The 19,413-nt window shown below is 42.8% G+C and overlaps 2 protein-coding genes across 8 annotated transcripts in view; one reads left to right on the forward strand and one right to left on the reverse strand.

Moving 5' to 3' along the window:
* The window catches only part of camk2d2 (calcium/calmodulin-dependent protein kinase (CaM kinase) II delta 2), a 209,253-nt gene that overhangs the window by 66,000 nt on the left and 123,840 nt on the right, over positions 1-19,413 (forward strand). The gene's annotated exons all lie outside the window — the stretch shown is intronic.
* The window catches only part of ank2a (ankyrin 2a, neuronal), an 82,447-nt gene that overhangs the window by 12,149 nt on the left and 50,885 nt on the right, over positions 1-19,413 (reverse strand). For all 7 annotated transcript variants that reach the window (XM_068591830.1, XM_068591827.1, XM_068591829.1 and 4 more), the window contains 5 exons: positions 18,955-19,032; positions 18,652-18,783; positions 18,303-18,443; positions 17,981-18,191; positions 17,621-17,699 (listed from right to left, as the gene is read on the reverse strand). In XM_068591830.1, the coding sequence (XP_068447931.1) occupies positions 17,621-17,699; positions 17,981-18,191; positions 18,303-18,443; positions 18,652-18,783; positions 18,955-19,032 (641 nt within the window). The remainder of the gene's footprint in view (positions 1-17,620; positions 17,700-17,980; positions 18,192-18,302; positions 18,444-18,651; positions 18,784-18,954; positions 19,033-19,413) is intronic.

Below are 19,413 nucleotides of genomic sequence, written 5' to 3' on the forward strand. Positions count from 1 at the left end.
CCAGACACAAATCAGTATCTTCCCAGTCTGACAATGTTGATTCTGGCGTAAACGACTCATACCTTGACGGTTCCACATCGTAACCGATTCGGCAAGATCCAAATTGAGGAACAGGTGAATCAGGAGAGAGGGGCCGATCATCACTTTGAGACACCACTGACTCAGGAGACAGTGGTCTTATATTGGTAAGCCAGTCGTCTATGTAGGAGTAAGTGTACTCCTCGTCAACGAACTTTGATGGAGGGCGGATATGTGTAAACTCAAATGCTTTGCGAACCAAAAAACCCTCTGCTTGTGTTTCATGTGTAATGCCGCGCACAACATCTGCAAATGTAAAAGGTCTTGCAGCAAACAATGATGGGAACGTAGTTACTTTCACATTTGTGTGTTCAGAGTTAACTTGTAAAGTGAGGGAATCAGGGGAATCTGGTCTGTTGGCGTTGAACAATTCCTCGATCCCAAATCCTGAATACTCATCATCTGAGAGCGTTGAAAGAGGTGATACTGGTCTACTTTCAGAGTACAGTAAGTAATAGTTACAGTGTTGACTCTTCATCTGGTTCGATGTGAGGTACGTAGAAAAAGACTGCTGCTCAAAAGACACCACAGATTCAGGGGAAGATGCTCTAAAGTCTGCCAACCAGTCCTTCAGGAGCAAAAAGTCAAAATCAGAAGACACGGATTCTGGGGACAATGCCCTGCAACTAAATAATTTATCAAGTTCAAAGTCTGATAAAACTGATTGTGGGGACTCTGGTCTGGTATCATCAAACAGCCTCTCCAGACACAAATCAGTATTTTCCCATTCTGACAATGTTGATTCTGGTGTAAACGACTGGTACCTTGACGGTTCCACATCGTAACCAATGTGGGAAGATCCAAACTGAGGAACGGGTGAATCCGGAGAGAGGCAACGATGTTGATATTGAAATGTATCAGATTCAGGGGAAGATGCTCTAAAGTCTGCCAACCAGTCCTTCAGGAGCAAAAAGTCAAAATCAGAAGCCACAGATTCTGGGGACAATGCCCTGCAACTAAATAATTTATCAAGTTCAAAGTCTGATAAAACTGATTGTGGGGAATCTGGTCTGGTTTCATCAAACAGGGTCTCCAGACACAAATCAGTGTCTTCCCAGTCTGACAATGTTGATTCTGGCGTAAACGACTCGTACCTTGACGGTTCCACATCGTAACCGATTTGGGAAGATCCGAATTGAGGAACAGGTGAATCAGGAGAGAGGGGCCTATCATCACTTAGAGACACCACTGACTCGGAAGACAGTGGTCTTACATTGGTAAGCCAGTCGTCTATGTAGGAGTAAGTGTACTCCTCGTCAAAGAACTTTGATGGAGGGCGGATATGTGTGAACTGTAATGGTTTGGAAACCAAAAAACCCTCTGCTTGTGTTTCATGTGTAATGCCGCGCACAACATCTGCATATGTAAAAGGTCTTGCAGCAAACAATGGTGGGAACGTAGTTATTTTCACATTTGTGTGCTTAGAGTTAACTTGTAATGTGAGGGAATCAGGTGAATCTGGTCTGTTGGCGTCGAACAATTCCTCGATCCCAAATCCTGGATACTCATGATCTGAGAGCGTTGAAAGAGGTGATACTGGTCTACTTTCAGAGTACAGTAAGTAATAGTTACAGTGTTGACTCTTCATCTGGTTCGATGTCATGTAAGTAGAAAAAGACTGCTGCTCAAAAGACAACACAGATTCAGGCGAAGATGCTCTAAAGTCTGCTAACCATTCCTTTAGGAGCAAAAAGTCAAAATCAGAAGACACGGATTCTGGGGACAATGCCCTGCAACTAAATAATTGATCAAGTTCAAAGTCTGATACAACTGATTGTGGGGACTCTGGTCTGGTATCATCAAACAGGGTCTCCAAACACAAATCAGTATCTTCCGAGTCTGAAAATGTTGATTCTGGCGTAAACGACTGGTACCTAGACAGTTCCACATCGTAACCAATGTGGAAAGATCCAAACTGAGGAACAGGTGAATCAGGAGAGAGGCAATGATGTTGATATTGAAATGCATCAGATTCAGGGGACGACGCTCTAAAGTCTGCCAACCAGTCCTTCAGGAGCAGAAAGTCAAAATCAGAAGACACTGATTCTGGGGACAATGCCCTGCAACTAAATAATTTATCAAGTTCAAAGTCTGATACAACTGATTGTGGGGAATCTGGTCTGGTATCATCAAACAGGGTCTCCAGACACAAATCAGTATCTTCCCATTCTGACAATGTTGATTCTGGCGTAAACGACTCATACCTTGACGGTTCCACATCGTAACCGATTCGGCAAGATCCAAATTGAGGAACAGGTGAATCAGGAGAGAGGGGCCGATCATCACTTTGAGACACCACTGACTCAGGAGACAGTGGTCTTAAATTGGTAAGCCAGTCATCTAGGTAGGAGTAAGTGTACTCCTCGTCAACGAACTTTGATGGAGGGCGGATATGTGTAAACTCAAATGCTTTGCGAACCAAAAAACCCTCTGCTTGTGTTTCATGTGTAATGCCACGCACAACATCTGCAAATGTAAAAGGTCTTGCAGCAAACAATGATGGGAACGTAGTTACTTTCACATTTGTGTGTTCAGAGTTAACTTGTAAAGTGAGGGAATCAGGGGAATCTGGTCTGTTGGCGTCGAACAATTCCTCGATCCCAAATCCTGAATACTCATCATCTGAGAGCGTTGAAAGAGGTGATACTGGTCTACTTTCAGAGTACAGTAAGTAATAGTTACAGTGTTGACTCTTCATCTGGTTCGATATGAGGTACGTAGAAAAAGACTGCTGCTCAAAAGACACCACAGATTCAGGGGAAGATGCTCTAAAGTCTGCCAACCAGTCCTTCAGGAGCAAAAAGTCAAAATCAGAAGACACTGATTCTGGGGACAATGCCCTGCAACTAAATAATTTATCAAGTTCAAAGTCTGATAAAACTGATTGTGGGGACTCTGGTCTGGTATCATCAAACAGCCTCTCCAGACACAAATCAGTATCTTCCCATTCTGACAATGTTGATTCTGGCGTAAACGACTCATACCTTGACGGTTCCACATCGTAACCAATGTGGGAAGATCCAAACTGAGGAACGGGTGAATCCGGAGAGAGGCAACGATGTTGATATTGAAATGTATCAGATTCAGGGGAAGATGCTCTAAAGTCTGCCAACCAGTCCTTCAGGAGCAAAAAGTCAAAATCAGAAGCCACAGATTCTGGGGACAATGCCCTGCAACTAAATAATTTATCAAGTTCAAAGTCTGATAAAACTGATTGTGGGGAATCTGGTCTGGTTTCATCAAACAGGGTCTCCAGACACAAATCAGTGTCTTCCCAGTCTGACAATGTTGATTCTGGCGTAAACGACTCGTACCTTGACGGTTCCACATCGTAACCGATTTGGGAAGATCCGAATTGAGGAACCGGTGAATCAGGAGAGAGGGGCCTATCATCACTTTGAGACACCACTGACTCGGAAGACAGTGGTCCTACATTGGTAAGCCAGTCGTCTATGTAGGAGTAAGTGTACTCCTCGTCAAAGAACTTTGATGGAGGGCGGATATGTGTGAACTGTAATGGTTTGGAAACAAAAAAACCCTCTGCTTGTTTTTCATGTGTAATGCCGCGCACAACATCTGCATATGTAAAAGGTCTTGCAGCAAACAATGGTGGGAACGTAGTTATTTTCACATTTGTGTGCTTAGAGTTAACTTGTAAAGTGAGAGAATCAGGTGAATCTGGTCTGTTGGCGTCGAACAATTCCTCGATCCCAAATCCTAGATACTCATCATCTGAGAGCGTTGAAAGAGGTGATACTGGTCTACTTTCAGAGTACAGTAAGTAATAGTTACAGTGTTGACTCTTCATCTGGTTCGATGTCATGTACGTAGAAAAAGACCGCTGCTCAAAAGACACCACAGATTCTGGAGAAGATGCTCTGAAGTCTGCCAACCAGTCCTTTAGGAGCAAAAAGTCAAAATCAGAAGACACAGATTCTGGGGACAATGCCCTGCAACTAAATAATTGATCAAGTTCAAAGTCTGATACAACTGATTGTGGGGACTCTGGTCTGGTATCATCAAACAGGGTCTCCAAACACAAATCAGTATCTTCCGAGTCTGAAAATGTTGATTCTGGCGTAAACGACTGGTGCCGAGACAGTTCCACATCGTAACCAATGTGGAAAGATCCAAACTGAGGAACAGGTGAATCAGGAGAGAGGCAATGATGTTGATATTGAAATGCATCAGATTCAGGGGACGATGCTCTAAAGTCTGCCAACCAGTCCTTCAGGAGCAGAAAGTCAAAATCAGAAGACACTGATTCTGGGGACAATGCCCTGCAACTAAATAATTTATCAAGTTCAAAGTCTGATACAACTGATTGTGGGGAATCTGGTCTGGTATCATCAAACAGGGTCTCCAGACACAAATCAGTATCTCCCCATTCTGACAACGTTGATTCTGGCGTAAACGACTGGTACCTCGATGGTTCAACATCGTAACCAATGTGGGAAGATCCAAACTGAGGAACGGGTGAATCCGGAGAGAGGCAACGATGTTGATATTGAAATGTATCAGATTCAGGGGAAGATGCTCTAAAGTCTGCCAACCAGTCCTTCAGGAGCAAAAAGTCAAAATCAGAAGACACAGATTCTGGGGACAATGCCCTGCAACTAAATAATTTGTCAAGTTCGAAGTCTGATAAAACTGATTGTGGGGACTCTGGTCTGGTATCATCAAACAGGGTCTCGAGACACAAATCAGTGTCTTGCCAGTCTGAAAACATTGATTCTGGCGTAAACGACTCATACCTTGACGGTTCCACATCGTAACCGATTCGGCAAGATCCAAATTGAGGAACAGGTGAATCAGGAGAGAGGGGCCGATCATCACTTTGAGACACCACTGACTCCGGAGACAGCGGTCTTACATTGGTAAGCCAGTCGTCTATGTAGGAGTAAGTGTACTCCTCGTCAACGAACTTTGATGGAGGGCAGATGTGTGTAAACTCAAATGCTTTGCGAACCAAAAAAACCTCTGCTTGTGTTTCATGTGTAATGCCGCGCACAACATCTGCATATGTAAAAGGTCTTGCAGCAAACAATGATGGGAACGTAGTTACTTTCACATTTTTGTGTTCAGAGTTAACTTGTAAAGTGAGGGAATCAGGGGAATCTGGTCTGTTAGTGTCTAACAATTCCTCGATCCCAAATCTTGAATACTCATCATCCGAGAGCGTTGAAAGAGGTGATACTGGTCTATTTTCAGAGTACAGTAAGTAATAGTTACAGTGTTGACTCTTCATCTGGTTCGATGTGAGGTACGTAGAAAAAGACTGCTGCTCAAAAGACACCACAGATTCTGGAGAGGATGCTCTAAAGTCTGCCAACCAGTCCTTTAGGAGCAAAAAGTCAAAATCAGAAGACACAGATTCTGGGGACAATGCCCTGCAACTAAATAATTTATCAAGTTCAAAGTCTGATAAAACTGATTGTGGGGAATCTGGTCTGGTATCATCAAACAGGGTCTCCAGACACAAATCAGTATCTTCCCATTCTGAAAATGTTGATTCTGGTGTAAACGACTGGTACCTCGACGGTTCCACATCGTAACCAATGTGGGAAGATCCAAACTGAGGAACAGGTGAATCAGGAGAGAGGCAACGATGTTGACTTTGAAATGCATCAGATTCAGGGGAAGATGCTCTAAAGTCTGCCAACCAGTCCTTCAGGAGCAAAAAGTCAAAATCAGAAGACACTGATTCTGGGGACAATGCCCTGCAACTAAATAATTTATCAAGTTCAAAGTCTGATACAACTGATTGTGGGGAATCTGGTCTGGTATCATCAAACAGGGTCTCCAGACACAAATCAGTATCTTCCCATTCTGAAAATGTTGATTCTGGCGTAAACGACTCGTACCTTGACGGTTCCACATTGTAACCAATGTGGGAAGATCCAAACTGAGGAACGGGTGAATCCGGAGAGAGGCAACGATGTTGATATTGAAATGTATCAGATTCAGGGGAAGATGCTCTAAAGTCTGCCAACCAGTCCTTCAGGAGCAAAAAGTCAAAATCAGAAGCCACAGATTCTGGGGACAATGCCCTGCAACTAAATAATTTATCAAGTTCAAAGTCTGATAAAACTGATTGTGGGGAATCTGGTCTGGTATCATCAAACAGGGTCTCCAGACACAAATCAGTATCTTCCCATTCTGACAATGTTGATTCTGGTGTAAACGACTGGTACCTCGACGGTTCCACATCGTAACCAATGTGGGAAGATCCAAACTGGGGAACGGGTGAATCCGGAGAGAGGTAACGATGTTGATATTGAAATGTATCAGATTCAGGGGAAGATGCTCTAAAGTCTGCCAACCAGTCCGTCAGGAGCAAAAAGTCAAAATCAGAAGCCACAGATTCTGGGGACAATGCCCTGCAACTAAATAATTTATCAAGTTCAAAGTCTGATAAAACTGATTGTGGGGAATCTGGTCTGGTTTCATCAAACAGGGTCTCCAGACACAAATCAGTGTCTTCCCAGTCTGACAATGTTGATTCTGGCGTAAACGACTCGTACCTTGACGGTTCCACATCGTAACCGATTTGGGAAGATCCGAATTGAGGAACAGGTGAATCAGGAGAGAGGGGCCGATCATCACTTTGAGACACCACTGACTCCGGAGACAGCGGTCTTACATTGGTAAGCCAGTCGTCTATGTAGGAGTAAGTGTACTCCTCGTCAACGAACTTTGATGGAGGGCGGATATGTGTGAACTGTAATGGTTTGGAAACAAAAAAACCCTCTGCTTGTGTTTCATGTGTAATGCCGCGCACAACATCTGCATATGTAAAAGGTCTTGCAGCAAACAATGATGGGAACGTAGTTACTTTCACATTTTTGTGTTCAGAGTTAACTTGTAAAGTGAGGGAATCAGGGGAATCTGGTCTGTTAGTGTCTAACAATTCCTCGATCCCAAATCCTGAATACTCATCATCCGAGAGCGTTGAAAGAGGTGATACTGGTCTATTTTCAGAGTACAGTAAGTAATAGTTACAGTGTTGACTCTTCATCTGGTTCGATGTGAGGTACGTAGAAAAAGACTGCTGCTCAAAAGACACCACAGATTCTGGAGAGGATGCTCTAAAGTCTGCCAACCAGTCCTTTAGGAGCAAAAAGTCAAAATCAGAAGACACAGATTCTGGGGACAATGCCCTGCAACTAAATAATTTATCAAGTTCAAAGTCTGATAAAACTGATTGTGGGGAATCTGGTCTGATATCATCAAACAGGGTCTCCAAACACAAATCAGTATCTTCCCAGTCTGAAAATGTTGATTCTGGCGTAAACGACTGGTGCCGAGACAGTTCCACATCGTAACCAATGTGGAAAGATCCAAACTGAGGAACAGGTGAATCCGGAGAGAGGCAACGATGTTGATATTGAAATGCATCAGATTCAGGGGAAGATGCTCTAAAGTCTGCCAACCAGTCCTTCAGGAGCACAAAGTCAAAATCAGAAGACACTGATTCTGGGGACAATGCCCTGCAACTAAATAATTTATCAAGTTCAAAGTCTGATAAAACTGATTGTGGGGACTCTGGTCTGGTATCATCAAACAGGGTCTCCAGACACAAATCAGTGTCTTCCCAGTCTGAAAACATTGATTCTGGCGTAAACGACTCATACCTTGACGGGTCCACATCGTAACCGATTTGGGAAGATCCGAATTGAGGAACAGGTGAATCAGGAGAGAGGGGCCTATCATCACTTTGAGAGACCACTGACTCAGGAGACAATGGTCTTATATTGGTAAGCCAGTCGTCTATGTAGGAGTAAGTGTACTCCTCGTCAACGAACTTTGATGGAGGGCGGATATGTGTGAACTGTAATGGTTTGGAAACAAAAAAACCCTCTGCTTGTGTTTCATGTGTAATGCCGCGCACAACATCTGCATATGTAAAAGGTCTTGCAGCAAACAATGATGGGAACGTAGTTACTTTCACATTTTTGTGTTCAGAGTTAACTTGTAAAGTGAGGGAATCAGGGGAATCTGGTCTGTTAGTGTCTAACAATTCCTCGATCCCAAATCCTGAATACTCATCATCCGAGAGCGTTGAAAGAGGTGATACTGGTCTATTTTCAGAGTACAGTAAGTAATAGTTACAGTGTTGACTCTTCATCTGGTTCGATGTGAGGTACGTAGAAAAAGACTGCTGCTCAAAAGACACCACAGATTCTGGAGAGGATGCTCTAAAGTCTGCCAACCAGTCCTTTAGGAGCAAAAAGTCAAAATCAGAAGACACAGATTCTGGGGACAATGCCCTGCAACTAAATAATTTATCAAGTTCAAAGTCTGATAAAACTGATTGTGGGGAATCTGGTCTGATATCATCAAACAGGGTCTCCAAACACAAATCAGTATCTTCCCAGTCTGAAAATGTTGATTCTGGCGTAAACGACTGGTGCCGAGACAGTTCCACATCGTAACCAATGTGGAAAGATCCAAACTGAGGAACAGGTGAATCCGGAGAGAGGCAACGATGTTGATATTGAAATGCATCAGATTCAGGGGAAGATGCTCTAAAGTCTGCCAACCAGTCCTTCAGGAGCACAAAGTCAAAATCAGAAGACACTGATTCTGGGGACAATGCCCTGCAACTAAATAATTTATCAAGTTCAAAGTCTGATAAAACTGATTGTGGGGACTCTGGTCTGGTATCATCAAACAGGGTCTCCAGACACAAATCAGTGTCTTCCCAGTCTGAAAACATTGATTCTGGCGTAAACGACTCATACCTTGACGGGTCCACATCGTAACCGATTTGGGAAGATCCGAATTGAGGAACAGGTGAATCAGGAGAGAGGGGCCTATCATCACTTTGAGAGACCACTGACTCAGGAGACAATGGTCTTATATTGGTAAGCCAGTCGTCTATGTAGGAGTAAGTGTACTCCTCGTCAACAAACTTTGATGGAGGGCGGATATGTGTAAACTCAAATGCTTTGCGAACCAAAAAACCCTCTGCTTGTTTTTCATGTGTAATGCCACGCACAACATCTACATATGTAAAAGGTCTTGCAGCAAACAATGATGGGAACGTAGTTACTTTCATATTTGTGTGTTCAGAGTTAACTTGTAAAGTAAGGGAATCAGGGGAATCTGGTCTGTTGGCGTCGAACAATTCCTCGATCCCAAATCCTGAATACTCATCATCTGAGAGCGTTGAAAGTGTTGATACTGGTCTACTTTCAGAGTACAGTAAATAATAGTTACAGTATTGACTCTTCATCTGGTTCGATGTCATGTAAGTAGAAAAAGACTGCTGCTCAAAAGACAACACAGATTCAGGCGAAGATGCTCTAAAGTCTGCTAACCATTCCCTTAGGAGCAAAAAGTCAAAATCAGAAGACACTGATTCTGGGGACAATGCCCTGCAACTAAATAATTCATCAAGTTCAAAGTCTGATACAACTGATTGTGGGGAATCTGGTCTGGTATCATCAAACAGGGTCTCCAGACACAAATCAGTATCTTCCCAGTCTGAAAATGTTGATTCCGGCGTAAACGACTGGTACCTCGATGGTTCCACATCGTAACCAATGTGGGAAGATCCGAACTGAGGAACAGGTGAATCAGGAGAGAGGCAACGATGTTGACTTTGAAATGCATCAGATTCATGGGAAGATGCTCTGAAGTCTGCCAACCAGTCCTTCAGGAGCAAAAAGTCTAAATAAGAAGACACTGATTCTGAGGACAATGCCCTGCAACAAAATAATTCATGAAGTTCAAAGTCTGATAAAACTGATTGTGGGGACTCTGGTCTGGTATCATCAAACAGCCTCTCCAGACACAAATCAGTATCTTCCCAGTCTGAAAATGTTGATTCTGGCGTAAACGACTGGTGCCTAGACAGTTCCACATCGTAACCAATCTGGAAAGATCCGAACTGAGGAACAGGTGAATCAGGAGAGAGGCAACGATGTTGACATGGAAATGCATCAGATTCAGGGGAAGATGTTCTAAAGTCTGCCAACCAGTCCTTCAGGAGCAAAAAGTCAAAATCAGAAGACACGGATTCAGGGGACAATGCCCTCCAACTAAATAATTTATCAAGTTCAAGGTCTGATAAAACTGATTGTGGGGACTCTGGTCTGGTATCATCAAACAGAGTCTCCAGACACAAATCAGTATCTTCCCAGTCTGACAATGTTGATTCTGGCGTAAACGACTGGTACCTTGATGGTTCCACATTGTAACCGTTCCAAAAAGAGCCGAACTGAGGAACAGGTGAATCAGGAGAGAGGGGCCTATCATCACTTAGAGACACCACTGACTCGGAAGATAGTGGTCTTACATTGGCAAGCCAGTCGTCTATGTAGGAGTAAGTGTACTCCTCGTCAACGAACTTTGATGGAGGGCGGATATGTGTGAACTGTAATGGTTTGGAAACCAAAAAACCCTCTGCTTGTTTTTCATGTGTAATGCCGCGCACAACATCTGCATATGTAAAAGGTCTTGCAGCGAACAATGATGGGAATGTAGTTATATTTATATTTGTGTGCTTAGAGTTAACTTGTAAAGTAAGGGAATCAGGGGAATCTGGTCTGTTAGCGTCGAACAATTCCACTATCCCAAATTCTGAATACTCATCATCTGAGAGCGATGAAAGAGGTGATACTGGTCTACTTTCAGAGTACATTAAGTAATAGTTACAGTGTTGACTCTTCATCTGGTTAGATGTGAGGTACATAGAAAAAGACTCCTGCTCAAAAGAAAACACAGATTCAGGGGAAGATGCTCTAAAGTCTGCCAACCATTCCTTTAGTAGCGAAAAGTCGAAATCAGAAGACACGGATTCTGGGGACAATGCCCTGCAACTAAATAATTGATCAAGTTCAAAGTCTGATGAAAACGACTGCTGGGGCTCTGATGTGGTATCATCTAACAATTCCTCGAGACAACATCCTGAATACTCAACATCTGAGAGCGTTGAAAGAGGTGATACTGGTCTACTTTCAGAGTACAGTAAGTAATAGTTACAGTGTTGACCCTTCATCTGGGTGGATGTCATGTACGTGGAAAAAGACTGCTGCTCAAAAGACACCACAGATTCAGGGGACGATGCTCTAAAGTCTGCCAACCAGTCCTTCAGGAGCAAAAAGTCAAAATCAGAAGACACGGATTCTGGGGACAATGCCCTGCAACTAAATAATTTATCAAGTTCAAAATCTGATAAAACTGATTGTGGGGACTCCGGTCTGGTATCATCAAACAGGGTCCCCAGACACAAATCAGTGTCTTCCCAGTCTGACAACGTTGATTCTGGCGTAAACGACTGGTACCTTGACGGTTCCACATCGTAACCAATGTGGGAAGATCCAAACTGAGGAACAGGTGAATCCAGAGAGAGGCAACGATGTTGATATTGAAATGCATCAGATTCAGGGGAAGATGCTCTAAAGTCTGCCAACCAGTCCTTCAGGAGCAAAAAGTCAAAATCAGAAGACACGGATTCTGGGGACAATGCCCTGCAACTAAATAATTTATCAAGTTCAAAGTCTGATAAAACTGATTGTGGGGACTCTGGTCTGGTATCATCAAACAGGGTCTCCAGACACAAATCAGTGTCTTCCCAGTTTGAAAACATTGATTCTGGCGTAAACGACTCATACCTTGACGGTTCCACATCGTAACCGATTTGGGAAGATCCGAATTGAGGAACAGGTGAATCAGGAGAGAGCTGCCGATCATCACTTTGAGACACCACTGACTCAGGAGACAATGGTCTTATATTGGTAAGCCAGTCGTCTATGTAGGAGTAAGTGTACTCCTCGTCAACAAACTTTGATGGAGGGCGGATATGTGTGAACTGTAATGGTTTGGAAACCAAAAAACCCTCTGCTTGTGTTTCATGTGTAATGCCGCGCACAACATCTGCATATGTAAAAGGTCTTGCAGCGAACAATGGTGGGAACGTAGTTATATTTACATTTGTGTGTTCAGAGTTAACTTGTAAAGTAAGGGAATCAGGGGAATCTGGTCTGTTGGCGTCGAACAATTCCTCGATCCCAAATCCTGAATACTCATCATCTGAGAGCGTTGAAAGAGGTGATACTGGTCTACTTTCAGAGTACAGTAAGTAATAGTTACAGTGTTGACTCTTCATCTGGTTGGATGTCATGTCTGTAGAAAAAGACCGCTGCTCAAAAGACACCATAGATTCTGGAGAGGATGCTCTAAAGTCTGCCAACCAGTCCTTTAGGAGCAAAAAGTCAAAATCAGAAGACACTGATTCTGGGGACAATGCCCTGCAACTAAATAATTGATCAAGTTCAAAGTCTGATAAAACTGATTGTGGGGACTCTGGTCTAGTATCATCAAACAGGGTCTCCAAACACAAATCAGTATCTTCCCAGTCGGACAATGTTGATTCTGGCGTAAATGACTGGTGCCTAGACAGTTCCACATCGTACACAAGGTGGAAAGATCCGAACTGAGGAACGGGTGAATCCGGAGAGAGGCAACGATGTTGATATTGAAATGCATCAGATTCAGGGGAAGATGCTCTAAAGTCTGCCAACCAGTCCTTCAGGAGCAGAAAGTCAAAATCAGAAGACACAGATTCTGGGGACAATGCCCTGGAACTAAATAATTTATCAAGTTCAAAGTCTGATAAAACTGATTGTGGGGACTCTGGTCTGGTATCATCAAACAGGGTCTCCAGACACAAATCAGTGTCTTCCCAGTCTGAAAACATTGATTCTGGCGTAAACGACTCATACCTTGACGGTTCCACATCGTAACCGATTTGGGAAGATCCGAATTGAGGAACAGGTGAATCAGGAGAGAGCTGCCGATCATCACTTTGAGACACCACTGACTCAGGAGACAATGGTCTTATATTGGTGAGCCAGTCGTCTATGTAGGAGTAAGTGTACTCCTCGTCAACAAACTTTGATGGAGGGCGGATATGTGTGAACTGTAATGGTTTGGAAACCAAAAAACCCTCTGCTTGTGTTTCATGTGTAATGCCGCGCACAACATCTGCATATGTAAAAGGCCTTGCAGCGAACAATGGTGGGAACGTAGTTATATTTACATTTGTGTGTTCAGAGTTAACTTGTAAAGTGAGGGAATCAGGGGAATCTGGTCTGTTGGCGTCGAACAATTCCTCGATCCCAAATCCTGAATACTCATCATCTGAGAGCGTTGAAAGAGGTGATACTGGTCTACTTTCAGAGTACAGTAAGTAATAGTTACAGTGTTGACTCTTCATCTGGTTGGATGTCATGTATGTAGAAAAAGACTGCTGCTCAAAAGACACCATAGATTCTGGAGAGGATGCTCTAAAGTCTGCCAACCAGTCCTTTAGGAGCAAAAATTCAAAATCAGAAGACACAGATTCTGGGGACAATGCCCTGCAACTAAATAATCGCTCAAGTTCAAAGTCTGATAAAACTGATTGTGGGGAATCTGGTCTAGTATCATCAAACAGGGTCTCCAAACACAAATCAGTATCTTCCCAGTCGGACAATGTTGATTCTGGCGTAAATGACTGGTGCCTAGACAGTTCCACATCGTACATAAGGTGGAAAGATCCGAACTGAGGAACGGGTGAATCCGGAGAGAGGCAACGATGTTGATATTGAAATGTATCAGATTCAGGGGAAGATGCTCTAAAGTCTGCCAACCAGTCTTTCAGGAGCAAAAAGTCAAAATCAGAAGACACTGATTCTGGGGACAATGCCCTGCAACTAAATAATTTATCAAGTTCAAAGTCTGATGAAAACGACTGCTGGAGCTCTGATCTGGTATCATCTAACAATTCCTCGAGACAACATCCTGAATGCTCAACATCTGAGAGCGTTGAAAGAGGTGATACTGGTCTACTTTCAGAGTACAGTAAGTAATAGTTACAGTGTTGACTCTTCATCTGGTTAGATGTCATGTACGTAGAAAAAGACTGCTGCTCAAAAGACACCACAGATTCAGGGGACGATGCTCTAAAGTCTGCCAACCAGTCCTTTAGGAGCAGAAAGTCAAAATCAGAAGACACAGATTCTGGGGACAATGCCCTGCAACTAAATAATTTATCAAGTTCAAAGTCTGACAAAACTGATTGTGGGGACTCTGGTCTGGTATCATCAAACAGCCTCTCCTGACACAAATCAGTATCTTCCCAGTCTGAAAATGTTGATTCTGGCGTAAATGACTGGTGCCTAGACAGTTCCACATCGTAACCAATGTGGAAAGATCCGAACTGAGGAACAGGTGAATCAGGAGAGAGGCAACGATGTTGACATTGAAATGCATCAGATTCAGGGGAAGATGCTCTAAAGTCTGCCAACCAGTCCTTCAGGAGCAAAAAGTCAAAATCAGAAGACACAGATTCAGGGGACAATGCCCTGCAACTAAATAATTTATCAAGTTCAAAGTCTGATAAAACTGATTGTGGGGACTCTGGTCTGGTATCATCAAACAGAGTCTCCAGACACAAATCAGTGTCTTCCCAGTCTGACAATGTTAATTCTGGCGTAAACGACTGGTACCTTGATGGTTCCACATTATAACCGTTCCAAAAAGAGCCGAACTGAGGAACAGGTGAATCAGGAGAGAGGGGCCTATCATCACTTAGAGACACCACTGACTCGGAAGACAGTGGTCTTATATTGGTAAGCCAGTCGTCTATGTAGGAGTAAGTGTACTCCTCGTCAACGAACTTTGATGGAGGGCGGATATGTGTGAACTGTAATGGTTTGGAAACCAAAAAACCCTCTGCTTGTTTTTCATGTGTAATGCCGCGCACAACATCTGCATATGTAAAAGGTCTTGCAGCGAACAATGATGGAAATGTAGTTATATTTACATTTGTGTGCTTAGAGTTAACTTGTAAAGTAAGGGAATCAGGGGAATCTGGTCTGTTAGCGTCGAACAATTCCTCTATCCCAAATTCTGAATACTCATCATCTGAGAGCGATGAAAGAGATGATACTGGTCTACTTTCAGAGTACAGTAAGTAATAGTTACAGTGTTGACTCTTCATCTGGTTAGATGTGAGGTACATAGAAAAAGACTCCTGCTCAAAAGAAAACACAGATTCAGGGGAAGATGCTCTAAAGTCTGCTAACCAGTCCTTCAGTAGCGAAAAGTCGAAATCAGAAGACACGGATTCTGGGGACAATGCCCTGCAACTAAATAATTGATCAAGTTCAAAGTCTGATGAAAACGACTGCTGGGGCTCTGATGTGGTATCATCTAACAATTCCTCGAGACAACATCCTGAATGCTCAACATCTGAGAGCGTTGAAAGAGGTGATACTGGTCTACTTTCAGAGTACAGTAAGTAATAGTTACAGTGTTGACCCTTCATCTGGGTGGATGTCATGTACGTGGAAAAAGACTGCTGCTCAAAAGACACCACAGATTCAGGGGACGATGCTCTAAAGTCTGCCAACCAGTCCCTCAGGAGCAAAAAGTCAAAATCAGAAGACACTGATTCTGGGGACAATGCCCTGCAACTAAATAATTTGTCAAGTTCAAAATCTGATAAAACTGATTGTGGGGACTCCGGTCTGGTATCATCAAACAGGGTCTCCAGACACAAATCAGTGTCTTCCCATTCTGACAACGTTGATTCTGGCGTAAACGACTGGTACCTTGACGGTTCCACATCGTAACCAATGTGGAAAGATCCGAATTGAGGAACAGGTGAATCAGGAGAGAGGCAACGATGTTGACTTTGAAATGCATCAGATTCAGGGGAAGATGCTCTAAAGTCTGCCAACCAGTCCTTCAGGAGCAATAAGTCAAGATCAGAAGACACTGATTCTGGGGACAATGCCCTGGAACTAAATAATTTATCAAGTTCAAGGTCTGATGAAAACGACTGCTGGGGCTCTGATCTGGTTTCATTTAACAGTTCTTCGAGACAACATGCTGAATGCTCAACATCTAACAGTGTTGAATGAGGTGATAACGGTGCACTTTCAGAGTACTGTAAGTAATAGTTACAGTGTTCACTCTTCATTGGGCCAAATGTCATGCAAGGAGACCAAGAACAGTGCTCAACTGACGTTGCAGATTCTTGGGAGTTATTTGTAAATTTTAAAATGTATTTTGGTCTTTTTACCATGTTAAAGATCATTGGTGTGGATGTAGGCAGTTGTGACTGACCCTGTGATGGTATGTTTTCAGGTATTTGTGGTTCAAACTTACAAAACCAGTAATCAAGGAAGGATTGACTACTTTTCAGCTGTTGTTTTGGTGGTTTAGATGACAGCGGCCTTCGCTCAAATAACTTTTCTGTTTGACTTGAACAGCCTAAATCTGGAATATGGGTACCTTTGACATCTGCATGTGGTAGATATTGTGCTGGTGAAATAACGGTTGTTAACAGAGATGCCCTTTCTTCAGCTTTCGTATGACATGCCAATAAATCATGTGCATCTGTGCTTTTTTCATCCAACCATTCATTAAGAGGTGATGAAGGAGCATTCATGGAATATTGCAAGTGATCTGAAGCTACTAAATCTGGTGTCAAAGAGCTCCCCTCACCCAGTTCTTTGTATACTGCAGTGTGAGGAGCTGAGGTCAGTAGTGGTGAGAGTGGATTCCCTCCTGAATATAGTAAATAATAATCACAATATTGACACAAAAGTTGGGCGCGTATAGGTTCTGAGAGCAAGAGTTCAAGAAATGAGAAACTGCACTGAGAAGTCTGTGAATCGGGTGAGGATGGCCGGCAATCCCTTTCTGAAAAATGTGCCAAATAATCAGGGCTCAAAGGGCTATTCTCTATAGAAGCGTAATGTAATGTTACATCTTTTTCAGGTGATAGTTGTGCAAGATGGTTGATATCAGTTGAGTCACAAGCCATGTGAGCTGGACCACTTTTGGTCTTTGGTATCATCATTTTGAATGGTTTCACCATTCTGTACTTTGCTGTTGAAAAAATGGGTTCAATGAAATCATCAATGAAGGGCAGGCTTTCTGGATACCCATCACCGTGCACTTGGGATTTCGTATTTTCTTCCTTGCTTGACTTGAAAGGTTTAAAGTCCATGTTCACATCTAAAGGCTGTGGTATCTTGTCATGACCAGACAGTACTTGGGCTGTGATCTCATCAGTACTCTTCAGAGAGAGCTTGCTTTTTTGAGCTACATCTACGTCATCTTCAGTCATGGCCAAAGCTGATTGGTGGAACAGTCTAGGGTTGTCAGAAATTCTTCTGACAATGGTTTTAGCAGCGTCTGCATACTGTGGTGGATTGAAAAACTCATCACAAAGCTCATTGAAGTCAGTCTCAGCTTGGTCTGACTCTGATAGGCTCAAACCAAAGTCTTTGATAGATATAGATGATGGTAACTTCAGAATTTCAGGTGATTGCCCTTGCTCATCTTCACAACAACACGGCTTCAATGGTAAGGATTGGCTGGAGTCATCTTTGACTTGGCACTGAGTACCACCTTGGAACGGCACGGTGACATGAACATCAACACTGCAGCAATCTTTCTGGTCTTTCACTTTGGGGTCAAAAACCTGAGTTACTTGGCTCTCCGGTGCTGCTTCTTTTGAAGTCGCAAGCATACTTACTTGCTCATCCAAGTTGTCGTAACTTGTGGTTTCCTCTGTAATTACATCCTCAGAGGTCCAGAGGTTAGGGTTCAATTCACTGTAACACAAAAAGAAGTCGAGGTCACAAAATATGAATATGGATGAATGTGATATGTGAAAGCTCTAATCTAACAAGACTAAACAGCAACACCCACATACAATTGCCATGGGGCCTGCAACCTCTCTGTGACAGGAAATTACACTGTTCTATTTGTCAGCGTTTGTCTTTGTGCCTAAATTGTGTGGCTGTCAGTTAAAGCACGTCAAATGATGTGGAAACTATATTACTCTGCTTACGTGTATTACAGATTCAGGAATAATTTCAAATCAATCAATTACTGTGGGATCTCGAGCTCCTCCAACAGGTCACCATGCATGCTCTCGGAGTGGATGTGTCCAATAGGCTCTGCCCAGGAAGGAATATCCAGTAAGGAAGCAACTGAGAGATCCTCTTCAGAAACAGCTGGGGGTGGTCTGCGGTCTGACTCAACCCTTCTTACAACTCTGGGGCTGTCTGCATCCTCTTGCACTGAAGATAGGGCCACTGACACTGAAAAACACACATGATAAATAAGAATGCTAGCAAACACACAAATACAGCCTGGTGTGTGATAGAGCTTTCAAACTGGTTGCTGAGTTAAGTGTTAGGAGATGTTACTACCTTCACTGTGATCCAGTGTCTTCTCTATCTCTGCATAAGTTCTTGAGGTCTGCTCTTGAACTGACTTGTTCATCTGGGTTTCAATAAGATGGACGATGTCCATGCGGTTGATCTTGGTTAGTCTCCTAATCAGACAATCCTCTGTGGAAGGATTTAACAATCATTAATATATTGTAAAAAAGAAAAGAAAAGCGCATTCAATTAAAATTGCAAATGTATAATTATATTGAATCTACATTGCACAGGAGATGTTCTCATAATTACCTGGAGTGCATGAAAGTAAAAGGCTAAGTGCATTCAGTACCTTCCAAATGTCAATTCAAATCTGTCAGACCTACACGCAATGTACCTGTGGCATGTTTGCCTTCCCGCTCTACCCAGCGCTGCAGCAAGGCATGGCTTTGCTCTTGGAGGGAATTAGGATTCTCTGTTCTCACCAATTGGATATCAACCTCACTAAATTCCAGTTCTCTTGCCAGTTCTAGAGTGATGGGTAACAAAACAAAGAATAAAAAAGTTAAAATAAATGTATAAGGTTTTTTCTGCTCTAACATGGATACATTTTTAGCTCATCCCAAGTTCTGCAAACAAATACATCAATTCCAATTCAAACAAAATATTTGCAAAATGATTGGATTGTTTGACACTTTACCAGTCCAGCTGAAGCCAAGAAGATCTGCAACAATCGCCAATGTCTCCTCTTTTCTGTCAGCATCATCCTGCCAATCCACTAAAAAATGCCGTCAGAGCCAAACATTAAATTTGAATATCATGGTCAACAGTTCAAGGTGTAGAATACCATTACTTATACCTCAAAGTAACGCTTTTGTTCACATTGCAGGTACCAGTCACGATAATATACTTTGTAAGTTTAGATCTACAATTGTATTTCCTGAAGATTCTATGTTACAGGCTGTAATACTCTGAAATGAGATGTGGGTCTGTGATGTTTACATGGATGATAACACGAAGGTTGTATTTGTAATTTTGAGGAGAAGTGACTTGTTTACATACTATAATTATTTGGTCACAATTAGCACATTATGTTTTTAATCATTAGTGTAAGCATTGTGCATATTAAGCATTGTAAATGCTAATATTAGCAAAGCTG

Source organism: Clinocottus analis, unplaced genomic scaffold, assembly GCF_023055335.1.
Source record: "Clinocottus analis isolate CAN_PGR_092001 unplaced genomic scaffold, fCliAna1.0.p SCAF_26, whole genome shotgun sequence".
NCBI classification, from domain to species: Eukaryota; Metazoa; Chordata; class Actinopteri; order Perciformes; family Cottidae; genus Clinocottus; species Clinocottus analis.